Source organism: Poecilia mexicana, unplaced genomic scaffold, assembly GCF_051168715.1.
Source record: "Poecilia mexicana isolate PSO_F unplaced genomic scaffold, ASM5116871v1 scaffold_16, whole genome shotgun sequence".
Taxonomy (NCBI): Eukaryota; Metazoa; Chordata; class Actinopteri; order Cyprinodontiformes; family Poeciliidae; genus Poecilia; species Poecilia mexicana.
In genome coordinates, this window is record NW_028263385.1 from 9,316,095 (window position 1) to 9,333,367 (window position 17,273).

Below are 17,273 nucleotides of genomic sequence, written 5' to 3' on the forward strand. Positions count from 1 at the left end.
AATACAAAAAAATCACCACAAAACAACAAAACAATTGTTTGATCTAAATTTTTAGCTTTTATTTACAGTACAAAAATTAACACTTACTATAAATGCATCTGAAATGAAAAAAAAAAGAAATGGCAAGTCTTTGAATAAACATTGCAGTTGTGCAAAGATGCACAAGTCAAATATTTTCCCTGTGCTTGCTCTACAAAAATGTCAAAAGAAAAATAAATGTAATCTGTAGTTCAATGTTTATTCTGTCAATAAGAAATCTTTATTTAAGGATCCAGGGATCACACCGCAGTAATGCTATGTACCCTGACACATTACATGAGATCAGAAAGATCATGCATCACACAAACCTGAGAAAAGGTCTACTTTGAGACAACTGTGGCAGATTCAAGCAAGACTTCATTACTTACAGAAAATATACAATTCCACTCGCTTTTGGGGCATTAATTCCTGCATTTTACCAGTTTGCAGGTCCGTTTTCAGCAGACAGCTCTGCATTTTTAACAATTTTAGTGATCTTGTCTGAATATATGTGGACAATCGAGTACGTGGGAATAAATTACTCATCAACTCCCTCGTCGTCTTCCTCTTCCTGCTTCACATCCACCTCGCTCGTGTCCGAGAACTCGTGCAGCAGCACGTACTCGCGGCTGCTGAAGCCAAACTTGAGGACATCTTTTTCTTTGAGCTCATAGTAACGCTGGGACTCGATCCGCTGATTGTTCAGGTAGGTGCCGTTCCCAGAACCAAGGTCAATAATGTAAGGCCTTACCCTGCGGCCAGTGGTGCCGTCGGCTCGAGTATACTCAACCAATCTGCAAAACACAGAACAGCGTACCATTTACATTCATCATGACAAATAAATATTAAGAAAACAAAAAAAATAACAGCTGCTGACAGGTATTCTTCCCACCTGTACTGGAATACTGCATGTTGCTTGGAGCAGGATGGGTGGTCAATGGGGATATCAGCGATTCTTCTCTGGCGCCCCAACAGATAGGCACTCTGTCTGTGGATGTACATGACAGGAAGGGGGTCGTCATTCTTAAAGGGGTACAATCTCCATCTGCGCTTTGGGATGCGAGCCTCGGGCGGCTCGTTGTACTTGATCACCACGCCCCGGAACGTGTTGGTGTCTTCCGTGAGCGCGCCTGACAGTTCAAAGTTGGGCTTCTCTTTCTCAGCCGGAGGCGGCCTTGAGTCGTCACTCCCTCCGTCAGAGGTTCCGAAGTTATGTTCCTCGACTTCTTCTTCTTCACGCCGTTGGCGGTTCTCCCTGCGTCGGTCATCATGCTGCCGGCGCTCCTCTTGCTGAGAAGCCAGAGCAGCTCGTTCGCGATTCCTGTCTCTGTTGCGTTCTCTGTCCCGCGGCCTGTCTGATTCCCACCTGCTCCGTCTGTCCTCTGACTGCTCATTCCTTCTTCTCCGCTCATCACCACTTCCCCTTTGTTCTTCCTTTTCCTGTGGGATTTAAAAAGAAAGCATTTACAAAGCAAATATGATCGGTTGTGATATATTATCAGCGCCATATTTAAGAACTAAAGTGTGGTCATAATATGTTATAGGATATAGCACAGTTTACTATCTTTTTATTAAAATACTGACACATGTAAAATTACATTAGCTATAGTAATCTGGAATAAAAAAAGACGGTTTTGCAACAATAATTATTTAAATAGCTTGTGGCACCTTTACTGAAATTGTGGCTCACTAACTACAGGTGACATTCAGGAAATCAGAAAAAATAAATAAAAATAAAAAATCCATATTTGAATGTGCCTGTCATTTGCATTTACCATTCATATATGTTGTGGCAATGCCTTGTGAAGGTATTCATATGTCAAACACATTTTCATGATATGTCTCATTGCAACAACAAAATTGAACGGGTTACTAATGTTTTCTAACAAGCATCAGAGGCCCTCATAGAACAGCTGGTTTATATTGACATAATACAGATGTGGACTCCATTTACTAATCCCACAAATTCCACTGGTTAGACTGAATTTCATTGGGAGGTTTCATTTTAAATGGGGGTGAATACATAAATGTGCCACGTCTTTTAGCTTTTTATTTATACCTTAAATCATTTTTCCCCCCTCTTCATTAATGCATCACTTTTTGTAAAACCCCAGTGGAGTGCATTGGCGTTTGTATTTGTTCTGTGGCACAATATGGAAGAGGTCAAAGAGTGTGAACACTTATGTGTACAACCCATCATGGTAATCCTAAACTTTGATTATTATTAGAGACCAACTGGTTTGTAAGTTTTCAAACCTAGCTCTCCCCCCAGTTAAGTGTTGATCTGATGATTCAAACCGAATTACCCGCTTCACTTTGGCATCGCTGCCACGATGAGGACTGCGACTTCTTCTGTTTCTGGGAGATCTGTTGCTTGTTCCAACAGGAGAGGTTTCCCTTCTATCTGGTGAGCGCTGCCTTGCCTTGGCCGGTGATCTGTATGAAATGTAAAACAGACTCTTGAGCAATAGTACAGAGATTTTAAAACATATGACATATAATTCACTCAGAAATCATGATTCGTTCAATTATGAATCTATGATTGGTCACAAATTTCTCCAGTATCATTCTGTACAATATTAAGAAGGGGAGATAAACTTTTGTGAGTTTGAGCATCAGAACAGTAATTTTGGGTATCTGATTTAATGTCTTAGTTCCAGAGCTATAACAACTTAAGTATCAGAGAGTAATTGGTGTTGACAACAGGTTGAACAAACTGTAGCACACATCGTAGCAACAGGTAACGAACAGAACTACTCGTCGTTTCCTACAATTCTGTACACAATTAGAAAAAAAAGGGGAGTGTTATTGATCTGTGATAAAGGCAGGTTTTGTGAATTATTGATCATTAACTATTGATCCGTAGTTTAATGAATGAAACCCTGCTTCAGCAACACCAACATCCATGTCCTGGTAGATTCAGGCCGATCCCCAAGTTAAAATATAGTTTATATAAAAACAAGGGAACACTGCACCTCCATTCTATCTTATATAACCAGATATGACGACTTTATTACATTCACCTGCTCTCTCTTCTTCTCGGTGGACTTGATGTCCCGGCGGATCTGGACCTCGAACGGCGTGATCTCTGTGGCCTACTGGGGCTCAGTTTCTCCTGTTTTATCTTTACTTCGGTCTCCCGGGTCGGAGACTCCCTTCTTCGGTGTCGTTTCTCTTTGGTCATTTTTTTAGAGAAAATTAATGTACCAATCCGATTTTAAAGCGACTAAATGTACATCTTTACTCAGAAGCAAACAAACAAGCAAAAAAACACAGCTTTAAACCCTTACTAAAGTTCTACTCTTGCGTCGTGATCACCCTTTCCGGTTCCTGTGGTTCACAAAGAATTTATCTCGATGATGTGCTTGCCGTGTTCCTTTTTAAGTTCCGGTGTAAACGCAAAAGTGTCGGGATCGTACGTCGGCGTCTCCGCCATCTTGTGAGTGGTATTTTTTAATGCGATCGAAGTGAAATAGCTGCACAAGTCCGTCAGCTATATGACTATCGTCTGAATATGCGTAACCTATCATTACAGAGCTCTTCGGTTTTACGATAGGTGCCAATAAAGTACATGGATAAATCATAACCTAAAGTACGCTCAAAAGGAAATATTATAGACAATTATATTATTAGTACGTGAAAAACAAGATTAAACTGTTTCAATCCACAAATACTTCTACATTGACAAAACGAATGGCAAAATGGAATTTAAATATTATATCTGAAACTGAATTAACTTTGGTATATTTCGTAGGTGAATTTCTTGAGAGTTAACAATTACCAATGCTAAAAGTTAACATCCAATACTGTACATAATTTAACTTGTTCATAATATAACTAAAATTATAAATAAACATAAATAAATAAATAAATAAATAAATAAATAAATAAATAAATAAATAAATAAATAAATAGTCTTGTCTTTTTTTTATTTCCAGGGCAATTTGCCACTCACAAGATGACGAACGCGCTAACGTGTCGTTTCTATGGATCTACGGTGTCAGTCGTCTACCCATCTAAATCTTTATCAAAAAAGATCCGATATTGTTTCTTTTCCAAAATACAAAAATAATTGGGGTGTATTGTAAAAATCCGACACTTTGTAAGTTGTCTTCTTTTTTGTTACACCATTTCAAACCTATTTTTACTTGAACAGAAAGAACGCGAGGACAGTGTTACCATGACAACATCATCAACAGTTTTAACGAGCAGCGATATTTCCGTGTCTGAAGGCAAAAATAACTTTATTTTTTATTTAAAAAGAAAGAGAAAAAAATGATTCCGCCAGCGGATTCTCTTCTGAAATATGATACTCCAGTGTTGGTCAAGACAACCTCAGGGGAGAAATCTCCAAAGGTAAGTCGCCACTGAGGTGGAAGTGGCAACTACCGAGAAGGAAAGATGAATATTTGGAAACACTTTGAATTATGCTCAAACACATATTTAAGAATGATTAAATAGTGATATACTTTAAGTTTTCATGTTCATTTTAGTGGTTACGGTTTACTGGCAAAAAAAGTGCCTCAAACCCAACAAAAATAATCAAATAAAAAGAATAAAATAAAAAGAAAAGTCTTCTGTCAACTTTAAAGAAGGGTACTATGTAAAATCAACTGTTTTTTCCCCCCCTTTTCGTCATATTATAATGTTAGTCCTTCATCAAAGGTATACCTCAAGTATTGCTTTGAGAAAATTGCAAACAGACACAGTTTGTTCGGAGCAGCAGTCTCCAGGCCGAGGTTCCCTCCACTGATCAAAGCACAACATAACATTACTGTTCTAAATGGCATTATGTAAATGTGCTTTTTGATGAGATAATTGAGATGTATATGACAAAAATGGCACAAAACATAATTTTGAAACAATTAAGTGCCTTGGTGCCCACAGTTGGCCTGACTGGTGCCCATCTTTGACTTATATTACAATGTATTTAATAGGATTTTGAAAGTGAAAATTGTTACAAAGCAAGAATAGACAGATGTCCCCCTAAGACAAAAGGAATATGATATGCCTTTTATAATTTCATGGGCTCATGTATTATTTCAATGCGTTCCCAACAGATGTGGAATGATAAAAGTATTCTTGTATCATGAATGATGAACTCACTGCAGAATATGTCTCTTAACAGGTACGTCAAATAAAAAGGATCCCTCTGCAGGGCCCTGACACCGCACCAGTTCCACTATCTCCTAAAACAAAACCTACAACCAGTGATGTCAGCAAAATGGAAAACGAGGAGATCCTGGATGCAATCCTTCCACCCAGGTATACCTGTCCTCTTACTTAGTAAACTTATTCATTAAGTTCAACCTTCTCAACCATCAATATTGTAGGGAATGGTCAGAAGGAAGCCAGCTGTGGGTGCAGAAGGTATCCAGTGTACCTTGTACAAGACCAGAAATAATTCACCTGAAGGAAGAGCTGGACACAAAGCTGGAGCAGAGACAGGCCAGACACACAGGCATCTGTCCTATCCGCAGAGAGCTTTATTCTCAGTGTTTTGGTAAGAAGACAGTGGATATGACACCATCATGAAACTCACTATTACAATCTGAGGTTGAGATATAGGTTGTATTAATTTTTGTCCTTTTATTGGTGCAACTGAAATGATCTTCCTGGGTGGAAAAATTATGTATCCTCTTGAATTATTTTCATATCCAGAATTGAATGCTCAAGTTAGAATTTACTAAATATTTCTTTCAAAATTATTCAGAAATATTTAGATAGAGCTCCACTAATTATTGGGTAAATGTAGCAAGTTGCAGCTTGATCACACACATTTTAAAGTCATCAAGCTGCAAGCATAATTCCAACTGGATATTTGACCAGTCCTCTGGGCAAAAACGGTAGTATACATTTGAACATATGAGGTTTTCTAGGATGGAATCAATAAAAAAAAGTCTAAAAATGTTCATTAGAGATTAGGACAGGACTTTGGAGAGGTTGTTCAGGAAGCTCAATGTTAGACTTCTGAAGTTAATTTTCATATCGATTCAGAGAAATTGTCCCATTGGAACACCGTCGATTCTCAACTATCTGACCCAAACCTTTGCTGTCAGATTAAAATGAATTGATTTAGATATTTGGGAACCATCACAGCCAAAGTCTGCTAAACTGGGAAATGGTCTACACAGACCAGGAAGGTCCTGGTGAAAAACAAGAGCCAGTTCCAAAATCAACACTGTGAAGTATGAATGAAATATACAGATGCTCGGATGGAAAAAAATAAATAAATGCGATTTGGAGAAAATAATGCCTGCATAAAGAGACAAAACTGAGCTTTTCAAAATTGAGACTTTAAAATCTCAAAATACTTAACTAGCTGTCAGATGAGTGAGGTAACATCATGCTGAGGCAGTGCTAGCATAAGGTTACAACATTCCAGACATTTCTAGTAAATATATTTTTAGAGATTTACACAGCTGGATTCTAAATGTATTAGTTATGGTTTATGCTTTCAGGTTCTCACAAACTGATTTAAATCTGATTTTTCTTCCTAGATGAATTAATCAGACAGGTAACCATCATCTGTGCTGAGAGGGGTCTGCTTCTGCTGCGAGTCAGAGATGAGCTTAAAATGACCATTGCCACGTACCAGACGCTGTACGAAAGCAGCATCGCTTTTGGCATGAGAAAGGCACTGCAGGCTGAACAGGGAAAGGCGGACATAGAAAAAAAAGTAAGGGAATCAGCTTATCTGTAGTCATTAGACTTGGAAAAAAAAAAAAACACTATTCAAAGAGCTTCGTCTCTTTTGCTTACCGATTAAACCGTTAAATTGCACTGTTATTACAAGTCCAGCAGAGAGCGCCATTTCTTTGCAGATATTTAAAAGACTGGGAACTTCCTGCTGTGTTTTTCCATCACGTTTGTAGATTTTAGATCTGGAAAGTGAGAAGCAGGAACTCATGAGACAACTGGATGAACAGAAGGAGAGATGTGATGCAATCGAAAAGAGGGAAGCTGAGAAGAGACAAGTGGAGGAAAGAAAGTTCAGCGAGGAAATTCAGTTCTTGAAGAAAACCAATCAACAGCTCAAGGTGACTTTTTCTATTGTATAACAACCCAAATGTGTTGTGATGTGTAGAATGTCCAAACATTAATAGTATATGCATTTTTTGCTTTCAGACACAACTGGATGGGATGATTAATCCAAAGAAGTGAAACCTCTCACACCGGATAGCAGATTTAATACAAGATGTATTTTTTCTCCACTTGATAAATGAATGAGTTGACAGCTGCAGAAAATTTAGCATTTTATTTGTAGAGCATGACAGCTATATTTTAAGCAGTTAACACACTGAACATTTCTCTTGAATGTCAAGAGAGCAGCTCACTTGTGAATGAGGAATTACATGCAGTTGAAGAGTTGAGAGGGCAAGGTGCGGCCATTTGCTTGTAGTCAAAATAAAGTTTCACATGACCACTGGAAAAAAGACACGTCGATGTTTAGCTTCAAGTTTTTGCCTAGCTTGTCATTTCAATAAAATGTAGCCAATTTGGCCAGTTTAAATATGTATAGTTTTGTGTTTATTCCCGGTCTAGTGCTTTGATTTTTTAGCCCCTCGACTTTCTGCAGGCGGTGCTGGAATCTTTCTATTCTTGTTCTTGTTTTTCACATTGTGCGTTTCATAGTAACGCACTCCAACTTTCTTCCCTTTCTTGGCACGGTCCATTGCTCTTCTCTGTGGACATTAAAGAAAGGAACAAAAATGACATCAGATACATTAAACTGTTTTTAACATGATATATATCAGACAGATCAGCCCACAATGCTACACAAAAATATTCATTCCCCTTAAACTTTGACAACCAAATTTCGAGGAATTTTATTGGAATTTTAAATGATACACTCAGAGTATAACAGCATAACACTTAACTAGTTAGCAAATATTTAATGCAGCCCAAGCAGTTCCTTGTGACAGTGATACTGCAGGAATTATAAAATTGCAAAACATTGTTCTGCTTGAATCTCAACCATCTTTGCACATGTTGAGACTGAAATTCCTGCCAATTCTTCTTGGTGAAAAAGCCCAAACTCATTCAAGTTAAGCATCCGCAAGCAGGAATGTTCACGTCTTGCTGCAAATTCCTTTAAGTTTGGACTTTGCCTACAGCTCCATCAGATTTAGCACAGGCCTCTTGGTTCCCTTTAATCAGATTGAGTGGACAGCTATTTCTTTGTAAGATTGTTTCCCTACAATGTTTTCCTGTTCCCTGGTCTTCATGATGCCGTTTGTTCACAAATGTCTTCGTTTTACATCTTTATGTTTTGTAATGTGACAAAACGTAAAAAGTTGAGGGGCTGTGACTAGTTTATCGAGACCCTTTATTTGACACAAGACAAACAAAAGCTGCAAACCTGTTTAGATGTAAGCCTGTGCTGCTGAATAGATTTATCATCCTCCACACGTTTCCTCTTCTTGTTCTTCTGGTTTGTAGCTGAAATCAGTCAGATAAAAAAAACAAAACAAAAAAAAAAAAAAACAGCCATCAGTATTTAAATGTTAGCCTGACAGAGTCAAAGAGTTTTGCTGTTGAAAATGTTTGGATGTCCACCACATCTGACTCAATTTCAAAAGCCATCGCCAAACTCAGAGTGATAAATGGTCGTACCTGTTGACGGATTCTCTCTCTTCTGTGCTTGTTTAGCTGCTTCTTGTTTGGTCTTGAGGTCTGTAAACACTTTTTCAGAAAGTGCCTTTGGTATTCTGTCCAAACAGATGAAAAAATAGCAAACTGCTAAGTTTTCCAAGCAAAGCAAAAAGTTTATTTCTTCAGGGATTTGCAGAAATAAACTAAATTGGACTAAAACTAACTGAAGAGCTTGGATATGATTTGTAATTTGGTTTGTGGGCTCTAATCGATTGAAAAAAAAGAAAGAAAGAAAGAAAAGGAACTTGATGAAATACATTTTGGGAACAGGCTACCGATTAGTCAAAATGACAGCTGTTAGTCCTTAAAGCTTGATTTTCATGGACCTCCTTGATGCGCCTGGCATCTCTCTGTCTGCCAACATCTCATTAACGAACAAAAAAAATAAAACAAAGTCCTGTCCAAGACAAAGAAAATATGCAGTAATACATTTGGACACCAAAACTTACCGGATTGCAGAGAAGCGCTTGGATTTGGCTCGGTCCAGGAACTGCTTGTACTTCGCAATTTTCTCATCGTGCTCACGGATTACCTCCCGTAAACTCTTTTTGCCTTTGGTACCGTCAGTCTGAGATGGTGTGTCCTCAGAGGCCTCAGCTTCTCCATCAGCTGGCTCTGCACTGGGCTCGTCTTCCTGCCCTCCCTCGTCTTCGTCAACGTCAACGTCCTCGTCAACGTCGGAGCCAGAAAAATCAGACAAGTCTAAGTCTGGCATCTCCACGGGGATCAAATCTTCCTCAGTGAACTCAGGCGCCACGTTGATCTTGCCAAAGTTCTGTCGGACATTAGCAAGGATCTTCTGGACCTGTTCCTTCTGCCGCTGCTGCTGTTCCGCCTGTTCTCCGGACGCGCCGTCCAGATTATCCGCTTGTTCCTCCTGAATGTTCTCCTCTGCAGCTGGTGGTACTTCCTGGGGCAATGGTTTTTCATCCTACAGAAGTCACAGTAGTTTACGTTAAAAGAACAGGCTGGTGAAGGAGAAGGAAAAGATTTAGCAAACTTACTCCTGGATCTCCCTCTGGTCCAGGAGGCTTCACAAAGAAGGGGATCCGTCCCCTCTGCCAGTCATTTAACACCATTTTGGAGACCGTGCTGAGATCGGGCTCACCTCCCTGTAAAATACCGATAAGAAAAAAAGTGTTAATAGTTTAAATACCAAAACTTGACGGCTCTTTTAATGTGCAAAGGTGATCTTTATTGAATAATATAGAGAGAATAAAATATGCTTGAAGGGTCCATGCACTTTTTAAATTCAAGCACTTTTCAAGCAGTTTGAAGACACGTTTTCAAACTTTTCCAGCACCACACATAGATAAAAATAATTTTTCTTTGGTGGTAGTATTCTACATTCTACAGCAGAGTAAATGAAAACATAGAAAAATATTATGTTTTGCAATGTCTCTCTCTCTCACACACACAGACTACACCAGACAAATTTAACACAAAATCCACCAATGTTAATAACTTTAACATATAAAATAAAATTAATAAGTCACTCAACTGTTAAGAATAATAAATATTTATTACATTGAAACAATCCAAGCAAATTGTGTTAAGGTAAATTAATTGCTTAAACACAGTATACAAAAAAGTCATTAAGAAAAAAATCTAAAAATGTTCTCGTTAAATTTTCTGGCATTTCGCAAATAGAAATAATTTTGAATGACTTGGAACAATAAAAGTTTAGTATGACTTAACTTCAGACAGTGAGAAAAAAATGTTTCTCTTTTTATTAGGTGTATGACAATATTTGGTTTCATCTGTAAATGTAGGCTTTAGTCACATGCTAAGTTGCACTTTATTACAAAGCTGTGCAGTTTGAATATTAAGCACTTTCAAGGACTTAATACAAAAATCATGCACATTACAAACCTTCAAAACACCAAATTGAAATTTAAGCATTTTCAAGGGTTTGTATGAACCCTGTGTTTAAATCTTATAAGAAACGAAGAATCAAACCTTTAGAAGCTTCCCAGTACGGAATGCCAGCTTCTCAAGGAAGTCATCAGCAGAACTCCATGTTGGGATCCGGTAAGTCTTCTGGATGTATTCGGGTTTGGCTCGTTCCAGTACTGCGTCGATGTGCTCTTCTGGGTGTTTGATCTTCTCCACTTGAACCTTGCCAAGGAAGAGGAAAAGAAGAAATGTGAAATATGAAGGTACAACCTTTAAGTGATAGTGACTCCACTGCAAACTGCAAAATATTTTCCTTTCAAAGAAAATTGAAACCGGTGCTTGTTTTTTCCTGCAAAAATATTTGTTGTGTTTAATTATCTGTATGTTTAACCAATCTTGAAACACACTGCTGAGCGTGGGTTCTCATTATAGAGATTTTTCCCTAGATATTTGTGATCTGTATTGCTCCATTTTAAAAGCAGAGGTGCAGAGAAAAAACTAAGAAACAGACAGAAAATTTCCACCTTCCATGACTGTTAACAGACGGTTCGGAAATTGTCTGTTTTGGGATCAGTACACACAACAACAAAAAGAGTTACCAAGAACAGCGATTCCTGTGAAAGTACATCATAAAAAAAGAATAAAAGTTTTTATTTTTAGTGAGAAATGTGTTCACATTAAAGTAAAAAATAAAAATAAAAATAGACATTTAAAAAGCTATTCAAATGGAGAGTTTTTGTTGTGATCTATGTCTCTGATTCATTTATGATTTGAGAGAGCAACACTTCCACAAGTAAACACCAGAGCTGAACAGAACACAGAAAGGTTGTTCTGTTTTATCCGTCCCAGCTTTTATGGATCATTATGTCATGGGACGTGTTGTACTTTAAAAATATTTCTGGAAGTCTCAAAATTAAGTTAATCATCTTACTGAGGCTGCCAGTTACATTTATAGATTTATTTAACCTTTATTTAACCAGGTGAATTATTAATAACACATTTATATTTACAATAACGACTTGGCAGGGAGTGAAGAACACACAGCAAGATCCGGCAGCACACTATTTTAGTAAACAGACCTTAAGAACATTGTTGAGGTTATAAAACAATACTGAGAAAAAGGCGCAGGCTAAAACTGACATTAAATATTTGAGATGAAGCATGTGCAGGTTTCAGACATCACACTTAGAATATCTTTAAAAGTTACAACTGTTAAAAAGGTGCTCTGCTTTAATACATTTTTAAGATCATTTCAGTTTTTTTTACTGCAGCATAATGAAAAAATAGTTCTCCATATTTTGAGAACATTAATTGTTTTTGTGAGTATGAATCCACTTTTGGGCTGTCTGTAACCAAAATAAATTCAATTTAAATTTTCTAGACTTCATAGGAATCTTGTGTATTCTTGGACTGTTCTAAATAAATCTGTCATTTGTGTGTAAGATTTTTTTTATTTTTTTTTATTATTGTTTATTTTTCAGTATCACTCGGAACATAGACAAATTCATTTTCTCACGGAACTACAGAAAAAAGAAATCACTTACCACTCCCTTTAGGACTATATCAGACTCGCTGTCCTCTGATGGGTAAACGACACCGGGGCAGTCGATGAGGAAGATGCGCCTCATTAGTGTGATGTACTGCCACACCTGTGGGAGGTACGGGTTGAGTCCTAACCTTGACGAGCAAGAAGAAACACTAAAGAAACATGCGAGATCAAATGTCGACTCCACCTTTGTTTCTCCAGCGATGGGTGCCACGTTGCAGACCTTCTTTGAGCGCAGAGTGTTGATAACTGAACTCTTCCCCACGTTTGGGTAGCCAATGAAACCCACACTAATCTGTTTCTTGTCAGTGTGGAGCTGCACATGAAGGAAAACACAACAAAACTCATAATATCGTACAGAGGCGTTTCAACACTGGGCTTTATACCGACTTAAATGCGAGTTCAATTTGGTAAACAATTTTCTTCATTTTGATTCCAATATAAACAAAGCAGGCTTAGCTCAAATACAAAATGTCCATAAAAAACACGGGCTTGAAAATGTTTATAAAAGGTCAGCTCTCTTGGAACTAAAATCTTTGGACTGCAAAACAGCTCATAAGTTCAAGCATCCCACTTCATCTATCAAACATGTTGGGAGCAGAGTCGAGGCGGGGGCAGGTAAAAAGCCAGACGAATGAGGAGTTATTGATAAGGTGATTTAAACTCAAAGAAAAGGTTTGCTGAAGTGGATTAAACTGCTTTCCAAGTTTTTGTAAACACTACTGATGACTCATGAGATATTTATTTAAGCGTTTTAACTGTCAATGCATTCAAATTACCTTCCCAAACTGCCTTAGGAGCTGGATGAGAGAACCTTTACCAAATGAGTTGGTCAGGCTGGCATGGAAAGCCAGAGTTGGATACTCTTGGGACAGAACGGCAACCCACCGTTTCTGATTTGTGGGGGAAAAAGGCAGTCGAGAAGACAAATTATTAAAGATTACAGCAGTTAAAGCAACCCAGAAAACAAAGTGAAAATGCTCACCGTGACCCAGGTAGGGATAAGATCACACTTGTTTAATACAAAGATGAGATGTTTCCAAGGTTTCTCTTTTTTCAGGTATGTCTCAATGCTTTTGGAGCGGGTTCCCATTGGATCACGGGCGTCCAGCACTTGGATTATGACATCAGACGAGTCGATCACCTTTAAAACACGCATCCAGAATGAATCCAATTAACTCTAGACCACTGACTGAGAAACACAAACAGCTTGCCATCCTGTTTTAATGACTTCAGACTACGAGGATATAAACCCTGAGGTTCATATCAGATGGCTTATGATGCTGCTGCCAAAGGATAGATTACCTGGGCATGGGAAAACAAAAGAGCTACATGAAATGTCCAAGATGGTGAAAAGACATTTACATAGCAACCACTCTTTTTGGGGAGGGAGGTTTTTTTCTTTAAAATACTTGTCAATATTTTAATACTAGGACTCAATAATCAAGTATGCAGGAGTGTTACCTTGTAGAGTTCTCCCCAGATCCTCTTCGACTGACCCTTTTTGAAAATCTCCTCACGTACTTCCTCCCTGTTGCAAAAGTCTGTCACTATCTTCAAATGTAACTATACATAGACTAAAAGTCCAGTTTTGTGATTAGAATAAGTAAAAATCCTACCGGACACCGGTGTCCTCTGTCACCAGGTTCGTGTCTTTGTCGGCGCTGTAGTTCAACGCTGAAGCCTCCGCTCTCTCTACAAGATCCTTCACATCTCCAACCAGGAGATTGGGTCGCTTCCTCTGAGCCTTAGGTCCAAACGTGGTCTCAAATCCCTCAGTGTCTAGAATGTGCACCTTAGAGTTCTACGGGAATATAGAAAAACATATTTATACCACTGATTGTTCTGAACTTAAGACTCACGATCTTGCTCTTCAAAACATAGTAGTGTGCATACATGACATCTGTCCTTAAACACTTACAACCCCTTCGGTGTATAACAAAAGCTTTATATGAAGAGCATGGCTGTGTATTTATAGTTGTATTGTACAGTGGATAAAATGCATGGCATATAGCTGTAAAGTAAAAAGTAGCTATCTGATAAGACACGATACAGGAGCGTTTTTGCTGTTGGTGAAAGATATTTTCCCCCTTTTCCCCGAATTTAAACAAATTTTCAATGCAGCCCTCCAAGGCTTTAAGACAACACAGAACAAAAGTATACAGTAAACAGAACACCCAAATATGTAACAAAACAGCCAACAAAACACCCTGAGACCATGCCAGTGCTAATCAAATCTTCCAGTGATCCTGAAACAAAAGCCATGCCTCTATTGCAACATTTCTTTAGAAGGATAGGGTTACAGAGGTTGTCAGAAAATACTCATGCCAAGATCCCAAACAAAGACCCTTAAAAAAGAGATCACAAAGATCCTTCAATTCATGACTTTTTCTTTGGAACAAGTTAAGCAATCAAATATTGGACTTTATATAAAAATGGAAACACAACAGATTCCAGGAAAAGCTCAGCATTTGAAAGAAAAAATCCGTACAGCACCTTGACACAGCATTTATACGCTTGCAAGATTTTCACATTTTAATCACATTAGAGTCATGATAGACAACACACAGTAGTCCATAATTCCAAAGTGGAAGGCCAAGAAACACATCATAAAGTTGTAGAGAAATTTAAAACATGGTCAGTTAGTTTGTAACACAATATTGCTGACAGTTTGGTGCTGTTCTAAAATCAAGTTTGGAGTTCTTTTCTCGTTGTACTATTTTTATTAAGTGTTCCTTTACCCGTTTCAGGATGTTTTATAGCACTCTGATTGAACTTGTGTGGTTTTAAATGAGCAAATGGAGCAAAGTGAAGGACAATGCACTTAATAAAACCCTTTTACGGGCTGCAAAAGACTTTAGATTGGGGTGGAGAATGAAGCCAGAGCTACAGTGGTTTAAATCAAAGCTTGAGGTTGTGCAAAAATGATAGAACTATTATAGGCAGGTGGGCTGATTAATTTTTTTTTATTTATTTATTTGGCGGGGACAAGGCACATTAACATTTTTTTAAATGCCAAAAGCCTATTTTTCATCTGTTGTCCTTAATGAATACATGATGCACTCTTTTTATTACTCTTTTGGAAAACATAAAACAATTGTGTGTGCAACTTTTTTTCCACTTTGAAAATGAAGTGTGACTCTGTGTTCATCCCAAAACCCCCCATGAAAAGCAACAATATTTGTGGTTCTAATGTGAAAAAGTTCCAGGGTTATGAATACTTTCTTAAGATGATGTAAAGGTATCTTTAGTGGACTGTAAAAGATGTCTATTTTTCATGAGAGATTATATTATATTGTTATGGCTATGCTACTTTACTCACATGAGCTTTGGCTCTGTCATGTAAAAGAGACATGGGCAGTTTGCTTTGCCGCATCACCACACGGTATGGATCCTTCTGTACTGCTCCCATCTCCTCTTGAAACTTCTGAAGGGCTGACTGCTTTATCACTCGAGTGTTTGCTGAAACACATAAGACCCAAACATGAGTCAAGACTCAAGTTGGTTCAAATGTTTTGAAATTAACGACATTTATGGAGGCATTTCAATACAACTTTATCTAAAGCAACCAACACATAAAATTTATTCCTGTCAGAAATTAAAACATTGCCTATAACTTTGCAACCACTACATATCTGACAGGAACTTTCCCCCCTATTATCATCATCATCATATTATTATTATTATTATTATTATTATTATTGTTCCCTAAAGGAAATAAAGTAAATCTTACCTATACCTGAAAATATAGGTGCATATGTAACCATATACATTGCATTAATGATGTTAGTCAAGTATATCTTGACTGAAATATTACTTGCATTTTTTTTGGTAAAACTAAAATCATATAAACAGAGAGACAACTCTAAATGTAACATGCAAATACATTCTGAGTTTAATATCAATCACAAATACAAATAAATGATAATTTCACATTAAAACGACGCCAGAACAAATAATAATCTCTCCATCATTAGCAGCAACAGAAATAAAACATACTTACTAAACCATTTGATGTTGGGTTCAACTCTGGCAACTGTTCCTGGTGCTACTGTAGACTGGTACTGTAAAGGTTTGATAACTTTCCCTCGTTTGTTACTGTAGACAGAACCAATCAGGGTTAATACAGCACTTATGTTTATATTTCAGCTGAAAGCTACAAACAGTCCTGTTACAAACAAAGAATATGTTATCATTCATTACCATCTTTGTTTTTGTCTGTACATATTCAGACGCTTAATGGTGGCTCTGTCCCTCATGTTGTTTCCCCCTGCACCTTTGGCTCGATCTGGGGAACAAATGGTCAAGACAGTTTTGTTATGTAATTTAAAACTTTACATATTTAAAAATATGCGAGGTATTCTGCGAGGTAAAATGTTAAACCATCATAGCAACATTTTGGTTTCAATTTTTACTGTAAGATGTAATCAGCAACATTTATACCCAGAATACAGTGAGTAGAAGAGTAAGCTAAAGCTATTAGCTGCAGTTAGCTACAGGTGTAAACAAACTGTCTAGCTTACCGGGGTTCGAGCTGGATGATGAAGGGTTTATCGAGTTCTTCCCCTTAAACTGAGGCTTCACCATGTTGACTGCTTATTCGGTAAAGCCTTTCACAAGAAAATCAGAACTGTACACCAATCGGGACAGTATAAAAGTTGAAGTTTGAAGCTTTCCCCCCTCGACTCAGAAATATTACAACTTGCACGTGTCCCTCTGGTGAAGCAGGAAGGACGTCATGACAAAAGGAAGAGGAGGAACCAGCCAATCAGAAAACTGTAAATTCAAAAGTAACGGTTGCAAACGCTTATTAACAACACTAAAAATATGTACTGTTGTATTTAATCAATAATAAATTATTAGGAAGCGTATTTCATTTTTGTACTTCTTATATTAGCAGGATTTAGCTGTACTATTTTTTCTCCAGAAGAGGGCGCAATGCCATTTATGTCAGCGCATTTTACGTGACATTTCATCCTGGCTTAAAGGGTGAAGGACAGTTTGACTTGGAAAATAAATAAACCAGACCACAAATTAGTCATTATCAATTTTTTTTACGGTACTTTTAACAGAAAACATAAAATAATATAATTTTTTTTAAAGTACCTTTTTAGTTCTTTGTGCAGTCTATCAACAACTAACATGGAGAGGCACCATC

At 37.6% G+C, this 17,273-nt stretch overlaps 3 protein-coding genes across 3 annotated transcripts; 1 reads left to right on the forward strand and 2 right to left on the reverse strand.

The window, feature by feature from the left end:
* Nucleotides 1–34: 34 nt before the first annotated feature.
* Nucleotides 35–3,368, reverse strand: snip1 (Smad nuclear interacting protein). Its single transcript, XM_014996276.2, has 4 exons — nt 3,042–3,368; nt 2,325–2,454; nt 911–1,458; nt 35–812 (listed from the first exon to the last, which is right to left on the reverse strand). The coding sequence occupies exons 1-4, from the start codon at nt 3,200–3,202 to the stop codon at nt 557–559; spliced, it is 1,095 nt and encodes a 364-aa protein (XP_014851762.2). The 5' UTR covers nt 3,203–3,368; the 3' UTR covers nt 35–556.
* Nucleotides 3,369–4,261: 893 nt separating this feature from the next.
* On the forward strand, nt 4,262–7,531 carry dnali1 (dynein, axonemal, light intermediate chain 1). Its single transcript, XM_014996273.2, has 6 exons — nt 4,262–4,374; nt 5,147–5,283; nt 5,352–5,521; nt 6,519–6,697; nt 6,894–7,058; nt 7,147–7,531. The coding sequence occupies exons 1-6, from the start codon at nt 4,294–4,296 to the stop codon at nt 7,180–7,182; spliced, it is 768 nt and encodes a 255-aa protein (XP_014851759.2). The 5' UTR covers nt 4,262–4,293; the 3' UTR covers nt 7,183–7,531.
* On the reverse strand, nt 7,258–16,847 carry gnl2 (G protein nucleolar 2). Its single transcript, XM_014996272.2, has 16 exons — nt 16,639–16,847; nt 16,319–16,403; nt 16,119–16,213; nt 15,438–15,577; nt 13,735–13,919; nt 13,580–13,646; nt 13,101–13,259; nt 12,895–13,008; nt 12,303–12,431; nt 12,114–12,218; nt 10,633–10,791; nt 9,678–9,785; nt 9,123–9,604; nt 8,635–8,729; nt 8,381–8,460; nt 7,258–7,703 (listed from the first exon to the last, which is right to left on the reverse strand). Exons 1-16 carry the CDS (start codon nt 16,700–16,702, stop codon nt 7,560–7,562), a joined length of 2,211 nt encoding a protein of 736 aa, XP_014851758.2. The 5' UTR covers nt 16,703–16,847; the 3' UTR covers nt 7,258–7,559.
* Nucleotides 16,848–17,273: the final 426 nt, after the last annotated feature.

What these genes read in the sequence shown, in the direction of transcription:
- gnl2 (XM_014996272.2), bottom strand. Translation starts at nt 16,702, where the DNA reads ATGGTGAAGCCTCAGTTTAAGGGGAAGAACTCGATAAACCCTTCATCA. An exon ending in ATCATCCAGCTCGAACCCCG is followed by an intron (nt 16,404 to 16,638) that starts GTAAGCTAGACA and finishes TTTGTTCCCCAG; the next exon opens with ATCGAGCCAAAGGTGCAGGG. An exon ending in GAGAGAGAATCCGTCAACAG is followed by an intron (nt 8,461 to 8,634) that starts GTACGACCATTT and finishes GACTGATTTCAG; the next exon opens with CTACAAACCAGAAGAACAAG.
- dnali1 (XM_014996273.2), top strand. Translation starts at nt 4,294, where the DNA reads ATGATTCCGCCAGCGGATTCTCTTCTGAAATATGATACTCCAGTGTTG. An exon ending in GCTTTATTCTCAGTGTTTTG is followed by an intron (nt 5,522 to 6,518) that starts GTAAGAAGACAG and finishes TTTTCTTCCTAG; the next exon opens with ATGAATTAATCAGACAGGTA. An exon ending in AGGCGGACATAGAAAAAAAA is followed by an intron (nt 6,698 to 6,893) that starts GTAAGGGAATCA and finishes TCACGTTTGTAG; the next exon opens with ATTTTAGATCTGGAAAGTGA.
- snip1 (XM_014996276.2), bottom strand. Translation starts at nt 3,202, where the DNA reads ATGACCAAAGAGAAACGACACCGAAGAAGGGAGTCTCCGACCCGGGAG. An exon ending in CCGAGAAGAAGAGAGAGCAG is followed by an intron (nt 2,455 to 3,041) that starts GTGAATGTAATA and finishes CATTTCATACAG; the next exon opens with ATCACCGGCCAAGGCAAGGC. An exon ending in CATGCAGTATTCCAGTACAG is followed by an intron (nt 813 to 910) that starts GTGGGAAGAATA and finishes TGTGTTTTGCAG; the next exon opens with ATTGGTTGAGTATACTCGAG.